Source organism: Chaetodon auriga, chromosome 3, assembly GCF_051107435.1.
Source record: "Chaetodon auriga isolate fChaAug3 chromosome 3, fChaAug3.hap1, whole genome shotgun sequence".
Taxonomy (NCBI): domain Eukaryota; kingdom Metazoa; phylum Chordata; class Actinopteri; order Chaetodontiformes; family Chaetodontidae; genus Chaetodon; species Chaetodon auriga.
Window position 1 is genome coordinate 530827 of NC_135076.1, and position 18316 is coordinate 549142.

Genomic DNA, 18316 nt, shown 5'->3' on the forward strand with positions numbered 1-18316 from the left:
TCGGCGTTTACATCCCGCCGCAAGCCAACGTGCAGGAGGCACAGCGTATGCTCGCGGACCAGATACTGCGTGTGGAGCGGACCACGCCGTCCCCTGTGCTGCACTGGGCCACTCTGACCACGTCATGGTGCACCTGATTCCTGCTTACAGGCAGAAACTAAAGCTCTGCAAACCTGTAGTGAGGACATCAAGGAAGTGGACCAGTGAGGCTGTGGAGGATCTCCAGGCGTGTTTGGACTCTGCTGACTGGGATGTGTTCAGGACTGCTACCAACAGTCTGGATGAGTACACGGAGACTGTGACGTCCTACATCAGCTTCTGTGAGGACTGCTGTGTTCCATCACGCACCAGGGTGAGTTACAACAATGACAAACCCTGGTTCACAGCCCAACTCAGGCAGCTAAGGTTGGCAAAGGAAGAGGCCTTCAGGAGTGGGGACAAAGACAGATACAAAGAGTCGAAGTACAAGTTTAGCAAGGCGGTGAAAGAGGCTAAACGGCTGTACTCTGAGAAGCTCCAACACCAATTCTCAGCTAACGACTCTGCGTCTGTCTGGAAAGGGCTCAGGCAGATCACTAACTTCAAGCCTAAAGCCCCCCACTCCATCAACGATCGACGCCTAGCCAATGACCTGAACTAGTTCTACTGCCGCTTTGAAAGACAAAGGGACAGTCCAGCAACCATCCCCCACGACACCTCTGAACAGCTCCAGCTCCAGTCACCTCCACCAATGCCCACCTTAAAGGCCCCCCCCTCCCCCTCCCCACCCATCTCAGTGATGACTCTTTCCATCCATGAAAGGGACGTCAACAGACTCTTCAGGAGACAGAACCCCCGGAAAGCAGCTGGACCGGATTCTGTCTCCCAATCTGCCTTGAAGCACTGCGCTGATCAGCTGTCTCCAGTGTTCACAGACATTTTTAACACCTCACTGGAGACATGTCATGTGCCAGCCTGCTTCAAGTCTTCAACCATCATCCCTGTTCCCAAGAAGCCAAGGACCACAGGACTTAATGACTTCAGACCCGTCGCCCTGACCTCTGTGGTCATGAAGTCCTTTGAGCGCCTTGTGCTCTCACACATCAGAGACATCACTGACCCTCTCCTGGACCCCCTGCAGTTTGCCTACAGAGCCAACAGGTCTGTAGACGATGCAGTCAACTTGGCCCTCCACTTCATCCTCCAGCACCTGGACTCCGCAGGAACCTACGCTAGGATCCTGTTTGTGGATTTCAGCTCTGCCTTCAACACCATCGTCCCAACTCTGCTTCAGGAGAAGCTCTCCCAGCTGAGCGTGCCTGACTCCACCTGCAGGTGGATCACAGACTTCCTGTCTGACAGGAAACAGTGCGTGAAGCTGGGGAAACACCTCTCCGACGCTAAGACCATCAGCACCGGATCCCCCCAGGGCTGTGTTTTTTCTCCTCTGCTCTTCTCCCTGTACACGAACAGCTGCACCTCCAGTCACCAGTCTGTCAAGCTCCTGAAGTTTGCGGACGACACCACCCTCATCGGACTCATCTCTGATGGCGACGAGTCCGCCTACAGGTGGGAGGTTGACCATCTGGTGACCTGGTGCAATCAGAACAACCTGGAGCTAAATGCTCTAAAGACAGTGGAGATGGTTGTGGACTACAGGAAGAACTCAGCCTCACCCGCCCCCATCACCCTCTGTGATTCCACTATTGACACTGTGGAGTCTTTCCGCTTCCTGGGAACTATCATCTCCCAGGACCTCAAGTGGGAGCCGAACATCAGCTCCCTCATCAGGAAAGCACAGCAGAGGATGTACTTCCTACGGCAGCTGAAGAAATTCAGCCTGCCAAAGACAATGATGGTGCACTTCTACACAGCCATCATCGAGTCCATCCTCACCTCCTCCATCACCATCTGGTACACTGCTGCCACCGCCAAGGACAAGGGCAGACTGCAGCGTGTCATTCGGTCTGCAGAGAAGGTGATTGGCTGCAATCTCCCATCTCTTCAGGACCTGTACGCCTCCAGGACCCTGAGGCGTGCAGAAAAGATTGCGGCTGATCCCTCTCACCCCGGACACAAACTCTTTGAGCCACTCCCCTCTGGCAGGAGGCTGCGGTCCATCAGGACCAAAACCTCACGCCACAAGAACAGTTTTTTCCCGTCTGCTGTCAGCCTTACCAACAAGGCCTGGAACCCCCCCTGACACCTTTCACATTCCACCTCGGACTCATTCTGTCACATTGACTGATATAAATATAACTCTATGCGTTACATTAACGCTCAACTTGGACTTCTTTCTGAAAAACAGTACTGTGTTTCCGGTAAATAGCAACAACAAAAACAGACTTGTGTATATATATTTAAATTGTTATATTTTATGCTCTTATTTTAGTAGATGTGTCATATTTTAGTAGATGTGTCATGCACCAATTTCACCAGAAAAAATTCCTCGTATGTGTAAAAGCGTACTTGGCAATAAAGCTTTTTCTGATTCTGATTCTGATTCTGATTCTGAATCTCTGGCTTATCTTTGATCAGGATATATCCTCTAATTGCCACATAAAACAAATTTCAGGGACCTCCTTTTTTCATGCATGTAATATTACAATCAAGCACATCCTGTCTCAAAAGGATGTAGAAAAACTTGTACCAGGCTATTATTTTTATTATTGCAGTTCCTTACTATCAGGTTGCCTCAATACACCGGTAAAGACTCTCCATCTTATCCTGAATGCTGTGACATGTGTTCTGACAAAAACAGGGAAAAGAGATATTTCTCATATCTCACATAATTTCTCTAGTATTGTCTCACCACAGGCTCCCTGTAAAATCTAGAATAGAATTTAATATCTTCCTCCTTACCTACAAAGCCTTAAATTGCCAAGTACCATCATAGTTGATTAATTGAGACATCACAATAGTGACCATTCTGTAATGTGATGGTAGATGTAAGAACAGCCAGACTTAACTATTCAGTACAAAATAGGGCTAGAATTCAAACAATTGAACAGAAGATTGTGTTGTCAAAGCAATGTAGAATGTAACATATAGAACATACGCAAGATGGCGGCGCGTGCAGACGCAGCGGCTCGTGGCTCCCGTGTTTACGTTTTTGTTTGTTTGTTTTTAATTATTTCTACGTTCACCACTCTTGTGGAAGCTCTCACACAGTACAGCAGGGCCGAACTGTGGAACTTTGGGGTACAGTTCAGACTCCACACACCCCCTAAACTGGACTTTATTCCACCAGAGCTGCTACGGACTCCAGAGCCCACCACCATCCCCCCACTGCTGCCTAGGAGACGGAGGAGGCACCGTAAACAAAAGAGGGGCAAGAGAGCCGGCTTGCGTGCTAGGCTACAAGCTAACCCTCACAGACCGGCGCTCCCCAGTCTCTTCCTCACCAACGCCAGGTCTCTCGCCAACAAAATCGACAAGGTCCGTCTAAGGACTGTCTCTCGACGGATGGACAGCTGTGTAACCGTTGTCACAGAGACCTGGCTGGACAATAACATCCCGGACGCAGCGGTGGAGCTAGCAGGGCGCTCTCTGTATCGGGCGGACAGATCTGCAGCTTCAGGTAAGACCAGAGGCGGAGGTTTGGCGCTGTACGTACACAATGCCTGGTGTACAGCTACACACACCGTTGGCACATTCTGCTCTCCTGATTTGGAATACTTGGCGGTGAAATGCCGACCGTTCAAGCTGGTTAGAGAACTCTCGTCCATTGTTATTGTGGCCGCCTACATCCCACCACGGGCTAATGCTAAGCTAGCATTAGAAGAGCTGTACTGCCTAATCAGCGGGCAGATGAACGACAACCCTGAAGCGGCTGTGATTGTGGCGGGAGACTTTAATCATGTCGAACTGAAGGCAGTGTTTCCCGAATTTCACAAGTACATAGACTTTCCTACCAGAGACAATAACATTTTGGATCAGGTCTACTGCAACATCCCTGCTACTTACAAGGCTGCAGCAGCTCCACACCTGGGCATGTCAGACCACATCTCAGTGGAACTGATTCCTGCATACAAGCCTCTGGCCTGCAGAACAAAGCCAACCACCAGGACAATACAGGTATGGACTGTGGAGGCCTCGTCTGCACTTCAGGACTGCTTTGAGCACACAGACTGGAGTGTGTTCAGTGAAGGGGCAGACCTGGAGGAGTATATATCATCTGTATTGTCCTACATTCAGTTCTGCACTGATGCTGTCCTCCCTGTTAAGACCATCACAGTGTTTCCCAACCAGAAACCATGGCTGGGCGGCACAGTACGGTCCCTGCTGAAAGCCTGGGACACCGCCTACAGATCTGGAGATAGGCTGGCTTACAGCAGGGCTCGAGCAGAGCTGAAGAAAGGAATTAAGCAGGCCAAGCTCCGGCATAAACAGAAAATTGAAGACCACTTCAATAACAACAACCCCCGGAACATGTGGAGAGGCATCAGAACCATGACGGACTACAAGTCCAGCACTCAGCTCGCCAGCCACGACCCCACTCTGCCTGACACCTTAAACAGCTTCTTTGCCCGCTTTGACACAACAGGCAGCAGAGAAGCTACAAATCTACCTTGGCTGGAGGAGCAGCACCAGCCCCTCGTCCTACAGCAGCACCAGGTGACATCCACCCTGAGGAGGATCAACACCCGCAAAGCTACAGGACCGGATAAGGTGTCAGGCCAGACTCTGAGAACATGCGCTGACCAGCTAGCAGGAGTGTTCCTGGACATTTTCAATCTGTCCCTGCAGCTGTCCATGGTTCCTGAGTGCCTCAAGTCCACCACCATCATACCGGTGCCTAAGAAGACGTCCGGCACCTGCCTGAATGATTACCGGCCTGTTGCCCTAACCCCGGTAATCATGAAGTGCTTTGAACGGATTCTTCTCAGGTACATCAGAGACTTCATCCCCTCGGACCTAGACAGCCTTCAGTTTGCCTACAGAGGGAATCGGTCTACAGAGGATGCTGTCTCCATCACCCTGCACACAGCCCTGACCCATCTGCAGCAGCCCAACACCTATGTCAGGATGCTATTTGTTGACTTCAGCCCAGCTTTTAACACCGTCATCCCAGACAAGCTGGCGCTGAAGCTACACGCGGTGGGTCTGCCTGCGTCACTGTGCCACTGGATTAGAGACTTTCTCACCAACAGGCCTCAGGTGGTGAGAATAGGGAACACAACATCATCCCCTCTGGTCCTCAGCACGGGCACGCCACAGGGCTGTGTGCTCAGCCCAGCCCTCTTCACCCTGTTCACACATGACTGTGCTGCCATCCACCCCACGAACACAGTCGTGAAGTTCGCGGACGACACTACAGTAGTGGGTCTCATCTCAGACAACAACGAGACCCACTACAGAGAGGAGATTCACCAGCTCACCCAGTGGTGTTCAGCCAACAACCTGGTTCTGAAGACAGGGAAGACCAAGGAGGTCATTGTAGACTTTAGGAGGTCCAGGAAGACGGATCACGCCCCCCTCCTCATGGACGGAGAAGTGGTGGAGCGTGTGGACAACATCAAGTTCCTGGGCCTCCACATCACATCTGACCTCTCCTGGTCTATGAACACCTCCCGCCTGGTGAAGAAGGCACAACAAAGGCTTTTCTTCCTCAGGAAACTGAAACGGGCTGGACTTTCCTCTCGGCTGCTCATGAACTTTTACAGGGCCACGATCGAGAGTATCCTCTGCCTCAGTGTGACAGTGTGGTATGGCAGCTGCACGGCACAGGAGAGGAAACAACTGGCACGGGTGGTAAAAACTGCACAAGGCATCGTGGGCTGCCCCCTTCCTGACCTGGACTCTATATATGCAGGCCGGGTCAAGAAGAGGGCAAGATCCATCGCCACGAACCCCAGCCACCCGGGCCACAGACTGTTTGTACCGCTTCCATCAGGAAAGCGGTACAGGACTATACGAACAACCACCAACAGACTGAGGGACAGCTTCTTCCCCAGAGCTGTCAGGGCTATCACCCCCTGCAGCACCTCACACACACCTCACCACCCCGCAGCAACACCCACACACTCACCCCCCCCCCCCCCCCCCCCCCCCCCGCAGTCACACACGCACATCTACACACACACACACCCCTTCCCCCGCCGCCTCACACCCACACCCCCTCCCCCCCCACTGCCAAATACACATTCCCCCCCACATAGCCACACACAGTCACTCCCACCAATTGGAGGGAGAGACTGTGAGAACACTTCTTTTGCACACTCGCACCTTCTGTGTACTTAACATTTAAGTATACACACAGTACCATTGCATTTTATGTGTATTGTATATACGTTTTAAATGCTGACTTTTTATGTCCTTTGAGTTTATCTTATTTGTGAATTTATGTTATCTGTGAGTTTATTTTATCTAGATGTGAGTTCATCTTATTTTATTTTATCTTATTTTATTATCTTTTCTTTTTCACACAGGGGTTGCAATGCAAATTTCATTGACATGGCCATGCTCAAAGACAATAAAAGCAATCTTGAATCTTGAATCTTGAATTGATAACAGAACATCATGCACACCAGTCAGAAGTTTGATACTCACAGGCCACCAGGTCATTGAACGGCCAGCCAAGAAGTAACCCCCAACAGTGTTGCGATTCGCTCGCACTGATGACTATAGAAGAGACAGAGGTAAAGGTAAGGCCAGCAGTACACTCAAAACAACTCTGGAAATGGATGTGGTCTCCTATGCAAACACATTTACAATCAAAATAAAGTTCATATTTTCTTGTGACAGGTCAGAAATCAAATCGGGCATCCCTCCTGTGACTTCTCAGAGTGGATTTCCCAGAATTGCTCTGTACTTCATTATTATTATAATGTTCTTTCTAAGTATTTGTACCAAGGCACCCTTCTGGTAAATGGACAAAGAGTTTAAGGGGTACAGGAGGACAATGTTTTACAATACAATACAATATACTTTATTGTCCCACTTAGGGAAATTTGTCTTGGACTCAGCAACAGTGCCATAAATGCCTTGACAGCCACAATAACAATATATCACCAGACATACCATCTCAACAACAATTACACAACAGTATTGCACGTATCCCACAACATTACACACAACACATACAGACACAAATGGAAAAAAATATGCTAAAAGATCACCATAATAAAAGCACTATAAAAATTATTGCACAATCATCTACCTCAAGCAGCATTGTCCAGGAATTTGAAGGAGATTGGAACAAATTATTTCTTAAAATGGTTGAGTTTGCAGTTGGGGAATCTATATCGTCTGCCCAGGGGTAGGAGTTTGTATTCTAAATGAAGAACATGGGATGGCTCAGTCACTATCCTCTGGGCTTGCCTAAGAACAGTTTGTTCATAAATGGACTGCAAGGTCTGATAGTCACTTTTTCCTATCACCTTCATGGCCGTGTGCACCAAGCAAGCCAGTTTGGTTTTCAGCTTTACAGTAAGGTTGCCATACCAGGCTGACATCCCATATTGGACCAAGCTCTACAGTACCACCTGGTAAAATAAAAACATGATGCTTTTGTCCACACCATACAGTCTCAGTCTGCGCAAGAAATACAGTCTGCTGTAAACGGGAACACAGTTCCTTTGTTTCTTTTGTGAGCACCTGCTGGAACTGATCTCTGCACTCTGTATTCCTGTTTTGTTATAGGTCTGCCTGTGACCCAGGGGAAGCAAATACCACAACTGTGGCAAGATGGAATAATGAGAGGAACATTATTCTACTGATGACTGCATTTCCAGTGAGCAGTTTCAGAGTGAATGAACTGAGTCTTTTGTACTGGTGATACTGTGTGAAGATAAGATAAGAAATAATTTACTGATCCCATGCTGGGGAAATTAAGATGTTACAGACACCAATAGTAACAAGAATAAAAAGGAGACATAGAAAAAGATCAAATAGATAATAAAAAGGGATAAAATAAAAATCGACCATATATATGTAAATTATATACAAAAAGGGTATAAAAAATAATATTGCCTTAAATATTTGAATTGCACAGGGTATTTGAATTGCACATGGTCAGACATAGATAATAAAGTACAGTGTATATAAGCACAGTAAAAGATGTTTGCATGGATGTAATGTATATTAACAAATGAAAATAAGACAGTGGTACAAACAGTAGGCTTGTGATGTTGTGATGTAAAACAACATCAACACATTGCTACGTTAAATGATTTTGACAGTTAAATGTTAATGTTATAGTTAACAGTCTGACAGCTGCTGGAATGAAGGACCTGCAGTAGCGTTCCTTCTTACACAATGGATGCAACCTGCCATTGCTGAAGGAGCTGCTTAAGGCCCCCACCATCTTAGGCAGGGGGTGAGAGGGGTTGTCCGTGACTGATGTCAGTTTGGACATCCTCCTCTTATCCACCTCCTTGATTGGAAAGAGTTTGGTCTGTATCAGCTCTATATGGAAAGTGTCCTGAGATAACTTCTGTTGTGATTTGGCGCTATATAAATAAAACTGAATTGAATTGAATTGATGGTGTCCAGGGAGCAGTCCAGGACAGACCTCAGTCATCTCAGCAGATGGAGTCAACTTTCTCCCTTCTCATATCTGTGTTGTTTCTTCATCTGTGTCTTTTCACAGAAAACACAAGAGCACACTGCCTGTAACTAGCTGCCACTCTTGCAGCAGATTCTTGAGTAGCAGAGGTTCCTCCTACATTTTTTTGTAAGGATTTCTTGGTTTGTTTTTTTTCTTCAGTCAGTGCTCTTAGGATCCACTAACCTGTCTTGTCCTAGTGTTTTCCTTTTCACTTTTCCGTTAGTGTTATTTCTCTGTCTGTCTGTTCCCCATTCTGTCTGAAGTTGGGTGTGTCCCTGCACTCAGCTGGCTCCGCCTAATCAGCAGCGCACCTGGCGAGCATCAGGCTAATAGGTGCTGGATGAATGGCTCTTGGCTCCACCTGTTGCCAGATTGTCCTGATCTCTCCTGTAATTTCCTAGTTCCTTCCTTGTTTTGAGTATCTCACAACACAATATCATCAACACCTTTTCACTTAGATAGACTGTAATCATGAATGTGTGGAATGAGTTGAACTACTTCCAGGTCTTACCCAGATTCCAACCACCATGACAAAGATAAAGTAGAGGACAACCACAATGATGTCAGCAGCTTCCATTCTGAGACCAGTGCTGGGAGGTGTAGTCAACCCAGAGGAGCTGCTGCCTGCATGCAAGTACACAAGAGAACTTTACTATGGTAGCATTTTCTTGTTCTTTGACATATGTATACCGAACCCAACAGAGTAAAAATAGAATTTAAAAAATTGCTAAAAGTAAATAAATTTAAAAAAATCATGTACCAATACAAACTGTCACTCAGCAAGACCACAGATGATGCCAAAATGTCAGATGTGACAGCAGTGGGGTTGAATTTCCGGTGAATGTGTGAATGACAAATTGTACTTACCTTTGTCAATGCAGAAAAAAAAGTTCTGGTTGAAACCATTAACATTCCGAGATAGTTGAAAATTTTTTTGAATTATTTAAACTAGTCAGCATTGTCCATTTTGGTAACCTCACAACCTCAGCACAGATAAAATTGTGCGCACACCTTGTGATCTCTGGTGCCCCCCAGTGGGGGTGCAGACCCCAGGTTGGGAACCACAGATCTAAATCATAATGTCATGTGGATAGTGACACAAGGGTAGTTGTGCAGAAATACAATGGCCTACAAATACTGTGGATATTAAAAACAAATGAGATATGAGAGATGCTTATCTTCAGCAGAGCTGTTAGGTGTTTGGGCAGTGCTTGGTCCTTTCAGGTCCGGTGAGATAATCAACCAAGATAAGTCAGATGAGTCAACTGACTTCCTATTACCCTTATGTAATATGCATTTCAGCTTTTGAGTTGTCTGAATAACTAGTTACCTTCTCTTTTACTGCCTGAAAAGGTTTGACTTTTCCTAATTTTTTAAATTGTGCACACAGTATTGTTGTTATACACATTGTTATTGTAACTGATTTTATTGTTAACTGGTTCTGTTTGGGCCTTTGAGAGTAAAGAATAACCTGTTCCACACTTTCAGTGCTGCACACATTTTGTCAATGCAAAGATGTACAGGGGTCATTCTAAGAGACTGCTTCTATTCCATTTATTTGTTTTTTCAATTGTCAATCGACAAGGGTTCGATTGACCAACCAGGTAATATTTATATATTTCTTCTTTCTGGATTTCTAAACAAGTCATATGAAATTTGTACTGATTTGAGCAAATTCTTTAACTGTTGAGTGTGTTTAAACAACACAAATCAATTTGGCCCCAAAACAATGGATTTATTTTTTCAACTTAACGAGGGTTAGTGAGGTAATCACTACATGTAGGAGAGTAAGTTAAGAAACAGTGGTTTGGTCAGATTAGTGGTGATGAAAATGGTGGTTCTCACAGAAGGTTGGTTGCGCCACTTTGATAACCATATTAGGGGTTAAGAACATTGCTTTGCAGCTTGCTGACTAAGGTTTAAAACTCATAGCATCTCCTCAGATGTAGGAGGTGGTGTAGAAGTGGCACAAGTAGTGGAACTACTTGATTGGGCTGGCTTGAACAAGGAGGGCTGTGTCTCTGTACACTTTCCCTCAATTGTGATTATAAGTGAATCCCTCTACCAGGCTTTATTGAACAGGCTCCCTTTGTAGGATAGGGCTCAGGAAATGATTGGGCCTGTGATGGGCAGCACCCTCCCATGGGCCTGAGGGTGGCCCATAGTCATGTTTATTTATATTTGTTTCACTCCAAGCTGTCATTTGTCTCACCTTTTTTTCCTCTCTTTCACTCTCAATTCATCATTACACACACACCACACACATACACAATTCTTTGTCCTTTAATTCATTATCATGAACATAAATAAATTGTAAAACCTAAATCTAACTTTGTTCATTCAGTCTTATTCATTTTTTCTTGCTGGTGGTTATGTTGCCCCAATTGATAATGGGGGACATATCTGTCCTGCTGATGTAATTTTGGAGATATGTCAATTTACATAAGATTTGTTATTTCTGTCTCAACATCAGTAAGGGTGCTTCTAGGAATTGAGGACATTCGGGGCTTTGCCCTGACTTCTGCAGCGGGATCCAGGCAGCAATATTTTTTCCTAGGAGGGTGACAGAATCATCCCAGCATAGCAAGCCCTTTAAATTACACCCCAGCCACGCCACTTGGTTGCACTCAGCAATCCATATTCCCTGATTCTGTCAGCTTTTAGCCTCCAACAACTGGCCCTCCAGAAATTCCAGGGGAAGATCATGTCCTCAGCATCTGAGGGATGTTGTCTCTTCAAGACTCCTATATCTGACCAGCTTTAGGTCCAGGCGCTCAAACAACACAAATAGCACTCGCTCTCACTCTCTGAGTTTCGATAGTAAGGTTGGCTGACGCAGGTCACACCCTCTATCTGTCACAGCAAAATCCTGAAGCGGCAGGTTGAGCCCTGGTGACAAGTTGTGACAGGGCACAGTGGTGGCATTTCCTATATTTAAGACATAGGCTGCACTGAAGCATCAGCGTCAGCCCTTTTGTGTGAAGACCCATTTGGATAAATAATAATAATACATTTTATTTATAAGCGCCTTTCAAAGCACTCATGGTCACTTTACACCGAGGGTTTAAAAACAACAAATGGAACATCAAGATACCAAAGGAAAAAATAAAAATAGAAATAAATTAAACAATGGATAAAACAGTTTAACAGAATATGCCAGTTTAAAAAGATGGGTTTTAAGACAAGATTTAAGTCAGGAGGCAGTCGGTAATTACGGATGTCTGGTGGGAGGGAGTTCCAGAGGTGGGGGGCAGTGCGGCTGAAGGCTCTGAGTCCAAAGGTAGACAGACGGACAGAGGAACAGTAAGGTGAATAGAGGTAGAAGATCTGAGTGTGTGAGGTGTGTTGATATTAAGGAGTTCAGAGATATATGAAGGAGCAAGGTTGCAGATGTTAGGACCTGTGTTTTTATTTGGTGTTCCCTGGTCATTTTTCATTGCTTGTCTTAATGGTTTTCTTTCTCTCCTTGTCTGCAGTGGAGGTGTGGCCTGGCGGTGCTGTCACTCATCTTCGCACCTGAGCCTTATCTCCACTAATTGCCTTTCTCACTTAAGCAGCCTGGCAGTATGCCACAAATTTCTAGCCATTTGCTCGCTCTTGTTCCTGTGTCGTAGTCTTTGTGATCTGCTAGTCTTGTTTCCTTGTTTGTAGTCTCTTGCATTGTTAGTTTGTTTAGACTTTTTGCTAGTTCAGGTTTAGTCTCTCCTACCCACTTGCCACGGAGTAGTGAGTTTTTGTTTCATTGGGCTGATTTTGTGTTTGCATTATTCCGAGGTTTTCTGGTAGTGACAGCTTTAATTTGTATTCCCCTTGTATTTTGTTTTGTTTCTTAGTCAGGGGTTATTTCTTCCTACCCGCTCGCCACGGAGTAGTGATTGTTTGTGTTATTGGGCTGATTTTGTGTTGTTGTATTTTTCCTTGTGCCTTCGGTAATTAACCGTTATTGTTTAACGGCTCCTTGCCTCCTGCTGATTGTCCGCACCTTTGGTCCAGTTATTGCTCTGATTCCTCGGAATCATAACAGCAGATGGCTTAAATTAAGATCGATGCGATAGTGGACTGGGAGCCAGTAGAGTTGTTGAAGAACAGGAGTGATGTGGCTAGTGGACAGGGCTCTAGAGATGATGCGAGCAGCAGAGTTCTGGACTAGTTAAAGTTTATGGAGCATTTTGTGAGGGAGACCAAAAGTCAAGGATGACACCCAGACTCTTGACCTGGGGGGAGGGGGAAAACAGGGGCGTGGTCAACAGTTTAGTGGAGAGGTAGAGCTGGGTGTCATCCACATAGCAATGAAAAATGATATTAAATTTACAGAAGATATGGCCAAGAGGAAGTAGGTAGATAATGAAAAGAAGGGGCCCTAAGACAGAGCCCTGGGAAACGCCAGATGTGACTGGAAGAGGGTGGGATTTGAAGGATTGGAGCTGAATGAACTGAGCGCGGCCAGTTAGATATGTTTTAAACCACTGAAGGGGTATATTTGAGATTCCAATAGAGGTCAACTGTCGATGAGAATATTGTGGGAGATGGTGTCAAAGGCTGCACTAAGATGAAGAAGGATGAGAATGGTTAGAAGTCCAGAATCTGCTGCCATGAGGAGATTTTTGATGATTTTTACTAATGCTGTTTCAGTGCTACGGAGAGGATGGAAACCAGACTGGAGTTGTTCATGCAGGTTATTGTCAGAAAGGTGGACATGGAGGTGAGATGCAATGGTTTTTTCAAGGATTTTGGAAAGAAAAGGAAGGTTAGAGATAGGACAAAGGTTAGCAAGCAGTGTCTAAGAAGGGCACGCAGCATCAGCAGAGACAGCTCCCACCCCAACCATGGACTGTTTGCCCCCCTGCCATCTGGTAGGAAGTTCAGGAACCTCCGTTCCCACACCAGCAGGCATAGGAACAGCTTCTTCCCCAGAGTTGTTATCCGGCTAAAACTCTGTCCACCAGCAGCCCCCCCTCCAACCCCACCACGCTCCCATTGACACTAACACTCCCTCTGCCACATCATGGCCCCCCTCTAACCCCCAACACCCTCCCATTGATTGACATTGACACACCTTCTTACCACCTCGTGGCCCCCCTCCAACCCCGCACCACCCTCCCATTGACATTGGCACCCCCTCTTCCACCCCAAGAGACTACAACAAAGATGAATATTACAACTCAGCCCATGTCATACTGCACATACTGCACACATCACTCTATATTTTGTTACACACTGTCTCTCTCTATCTATTCACATTTTACTCCCACTTCGTTGTCTCTGTGTTGCACTCTGACAATGACAATAAAGTTGAATCTAATCTAATCTAATGATCAACTCCTCACAACGGGTGTGTTCCCCACTGCTTTTAAATAAGCTTGAGTTTCCCCACTGCTAAAGAAACCTACACTCAACCCACCTCAGGTTGAAAATTACAGGCCAGTTTCACTCCTCACTTTCCTTTCCAAGACTCTTGAGTGCACAGTCTTTAATCAAGTCTCTGAATTACTTTCTGAGAACAACCTGCTTGATCCGATCTGGTTTCAAACGCAGACACTCTACGGAGACTGCGCTCTTATCTGTAGTCGAAACACTACAATCAGCTAGTGCTACTGGTCAGTCCTGTGTTCTATCAGCTGTCTTTGACACGGTTAACCACCAAATCCTCCTCTCCACACTCCCTGAGCTCAGCTTCTCAGGATCTGCTCTCCGTTGGTTTGAGTCCTACCCCTCAGGGAGATCCTTTGCAGTATCTTGGAGAGGCGAAGTGTCTAAATCCCACTGTTTGTCCACAGGGGTACCTCAAGGGTCAGTGCTTGGACCCTTTCTCTTTTCAATGTACACCACCGCACTTGGTAAAATCATCCGTCACTCTGCTGTTCATATCCCTCCACTGGCTCCCAGTTGCTGCCCACATCAAGTATAAGTCCTTGATGCTCGCCAACAAAATTGCCACCAAAACCACTCTGACCTACTTGAACTCCATCATTCAGGTTTATGCTCCCTCCTGCTCACTACGCTCTGCCCAAGAACGGCGCCTGGTGTTGCCAGCTCCAAAAGGCCCTAAGTCTCTACCTAGACTCTTTTCTTCTGTGGTTCCTCGGTGGTGGAATGAGTTACCAAACTCCATTCGTTCTGCACACTATGCATCATTTTGTAGTACTGCCTCATAGCACCTATGTCCAGTTGGACCAGAAATTTACATTTGGGCACTTACTCCTTACTTCTTGTTCTCTCCTGTCCAGAACCTTGCTTGTGATGTATGAAAATCTCATATGTACATAGCTTTGGATAAAAGCGTCTGCCAAATGACAGATTGTAAACTGTAATTGTAATTCTTCTGACTTCTGACAATCCCCTCAAATGCAGCAAGACCATCCAGTCCGCTTTAGCTCAATCCTTCCACGTCTTTTGACTAGATTCATTAGATTCAAGACCATATGAACCAAATTATGACAACACAAACTTAAGACTAGCCAGTCAGGCTTCCCCCAGAACCCTCAGTTTGTCTCAGAAACAGGCCAAGCGGCCACCTGCTTCTGATTTCACCACCACTTTTGGCAAATCTCATTCAGATACAAAATACATCCTGAACATGTCATAAAATGTAATGGACAAAAGATATGCAGACTAAACAAAGGTAAAACTGGTGCAGTTCAATAAAATTATTTATGGGGGGGTGAGGTAGGTAAGAGTCCAAAGGGGAGTGCATGTCCAAAAAATGGAAAAACAAGCATTGTCCAGTGAAAAACAAAACAAAAGTGCAAAATCTCAAGAAGCACACAGAATACACTCAAGAAAGACTGAAATGCATACATATCAGCTAAGATGACAATCTGGCAAAGGCAAAGGGAAAAACACTGGCTTAAGTACACTGAAGATGGAGGACTGATGAGGCACAGGTGAAAACAAATGAGGGGCAGGTGACACAAATTAACAATCACAAGGGTGGGAAAACACAGGAAGTAAAGCAAAAAGATGACACATGAAGTAAACTTTTAACATAAAACAGGAAATAACAAAACATATCAAAACCATGACAGAACAGTATTCGGGACATTCATTCAGCATTAGTGTTGCCTCTACTGCCTCTAGGCAGGGAATCCCTAACCAAATCTTTAAAATTGTTGGTCACTGGTCTTCTCCACCGTACCTCACATATATCCACAACGATCTGATGGACATCAGAAATGCCCATGTGCAGCTTTCCTCTTGAAGTTTCCTTGGGCCATCATTATAGTCCCTTCATCCAACCATCCACAACCCAGATTTCTCCCTTCATCCTGTTATCCCTACCTTTCTTCAATTTTCCTCTTCATCCTTCATCCTTCACCCATCATCCCCTCATCCCTTCATTCATCATGGTCATCCCTTCATCCCTTCATGCCTCCCCTTTAAGCAACATTAATTAACTACTTTTCTTTGTTGTTTTTTGACTGAGAATATTTACTCTTATGAGTCACCATTTTGTGCACACGAAAAAAAGTTAAATAGGAAAAATTAAAGCAAAATTTTAAATAAGTGCATGTGAAAAAATAAAGAAAACAAAATGTTACATATGATCATGTGGAAGACAATTAGTATGTCTCTATTCTTGCATGACAACATGGCACAAGCCACTTCCCATTATTAAAAGACAGGAATTCATAGAGCTGCCAGCTGAGCTTGGTAAGAATCTGGTAAGTATCTGCTACCTCTGTCTCTCAGTGTGGGTTAAGGAGTTTACTTCCCAAGGACTACTTCATTCCCAATGAATTGTTCCCATATTCTGCATGAAGAGGGAGTTAACCTTTAATTAAGGGAGGAGTATGAATCAAAATGGATCGAATGAAACCATGATCCAGCACAGCATTCTGATTTAGGCCTTAGCAATTCCTCCTTGTGTGAGCAGAGATCTAACTCTACTGAATATAGGAGGAGGAGACAAGCATTTTGCACAAGAGATTCTTCCTCCCTTTCTAGGAATGCCTTGCTCTGGAAGGCAAGGCTGGCAAACTTTATTAGATGTGTTTTTCCTATTTGCATGTCTCATGCAACAGATGCACTCTCATTTCAGTCCATGAAGCCCTGTCTGCCGGACTACATGCAGGCTTGCATTTCAGCTGTGTCTCATGGGTGTAGCTGGGACCTGAAGCGTTCATTAAATATATCCTTCAAGTCTATTTTTTCAGCAATATGCATACATAGACACCAACAAAGTAGTTGATGCCCAATAATATCCAATAAAAAGGCACTGAATAAATGTATTCATCTATATTTTGCAAACTGGGCAGAGCAGAATGTGCTGCTATCTGCACAGAGCCAGCCACACACACACACACACACACACACACACAGGTCTGCATCAGGAATGTCACAGCTTGTTAAAAGCTAAATTGAAGATATACATTTTCAGCTTTCTTTCAAATATACTTTGTGAACTGACCTCTAAAGTACCAGCCACTCAGAATGGCTGCCCTCTGCAGGAAGCCCTTTGGTTGCCAGCTGGCTGGGATCCAGTTCTCAGTTGTTTATCAGCCACTAGGAGTCCTCCCTCCTCCCCCTGTGACATGTCTAGATTTCATTGTAAACATGCCCATTCATTCAATTTCAGGGTGTCACCATGAAATGGTGCCTTCTTCACAAAAACACATTCACATGTATACCAATTTGTGATGCCCGCAGTGCACTGCAGAATCATGTGTTCCCATTTAGGCCATGTTTTTGATAGTATCTTTCTTACAACAGTTGCTGGATTTTCAATAATGTTCACCACCTGCCTAGTTGTCAACAGTTAGTATTAAGTTCAGTGCATCATTGAAGAAACACAACCCAAATTTCAGCAATGGTATTATCAGTAATAATGTTTTTCTCATTTATACTGTATTAGCAGTGACACTGATATAGGTTTTGATGCTCCATTAACAACACACTATTTTTCAAGTGGGTTTGTGTTTGTTTTAAAATAAAATGCAAACGTAGCCAGTGCTGTTCCTTTGTGTGAACTTAAGGTTTGTGTACTGTATATTTGTATTTGAGTTGAATCAATGACACATTGTTAATCTTCTTGCTACTTGTAGTTTACTTTTTGAATTAAAACCATGTCCTGGGGTACATAGAGTCCATAAATCCCATATAAATAAATAGTTATAAAACTAAAACATGTAACTGGCATTAACCGTGAACAGATTAAAAATAAATAAATAAAAAACATTTCAACAAAATAATTACAGTTTACATGGCCTGTTTGGCCTGTTTTGAATGTGTAGGGATTGGTCAGGGTTGACCTTTGATTCCCATCTGAATTATTATCCTACTTCCTACTATTTAATCGAGAGCTTGCTGTTAATAAGGCTACTAAGTCATGTAAGGAGTTGCTGAATTAGCAGTTTTAACACTTTTCTGTCTCATTTATAGTTTGTATGTCTGCTTTCTTCTGTGTTCCCATCTTACATGGTCTGCAAAGCCGTCTCTAAAATCTGCTTTTGACAGCCATGAAAATAAAGCTTGTTACTCTATATGTAGCGATCCAACCAGCCTACAAGCATGAAAGTTAAAGAAGGCTCAAACCTGTAGTAAGACCAACTGACATTCTCCCAGTGTTGACTTCTTATAGATTTCCAGTGTTTCTTCTACGTGTAAGTTCTTCTGTCTCTGTGTAATAGAGATAGTCGATCCTGCTGATAAACTGAGGACAGAGGTATGTGTAACCTGAAGCTTAATTATTAATGAACTTGTTACTGGGACAAACTTCAAACTTCACTGGTTAGCCATAATCTTTAAAGAAAAAAAAAAGGAAAAAAGGAAATACTTAAATTATTCTGT

General features: G+C 44.7%; 1 protein-coding gene across 1 annotated transcript in view; it reads right to left on the reverse strand.

Moving 5' to 3' along the window:
- Positions 1–9146, reverse strand: part of slc5a9 (solute carrier family 5 member 9) — a 93253-nt gene extending 84107 nt beyond the window's left edge. The window contains exons 1-2 of the mRNA XM_076727307.1: positions 9042–9146; positions 6532–6603 (exon numbers count right to left, since the gene is read on the reverse strand). Of these exons, the coding sequence (XP_076583422.1) occupies positions 6532–6603; positions 9042–9107 (138 nt within the window). The 5' untranslated portion in view covers positions 9108–9146. The remainder of the gene's footprint in view (positions 1–6531; positions 6604–9041) is intronic.
- Positions 9147–18316: the final 9170 nt, after the last annotated feature.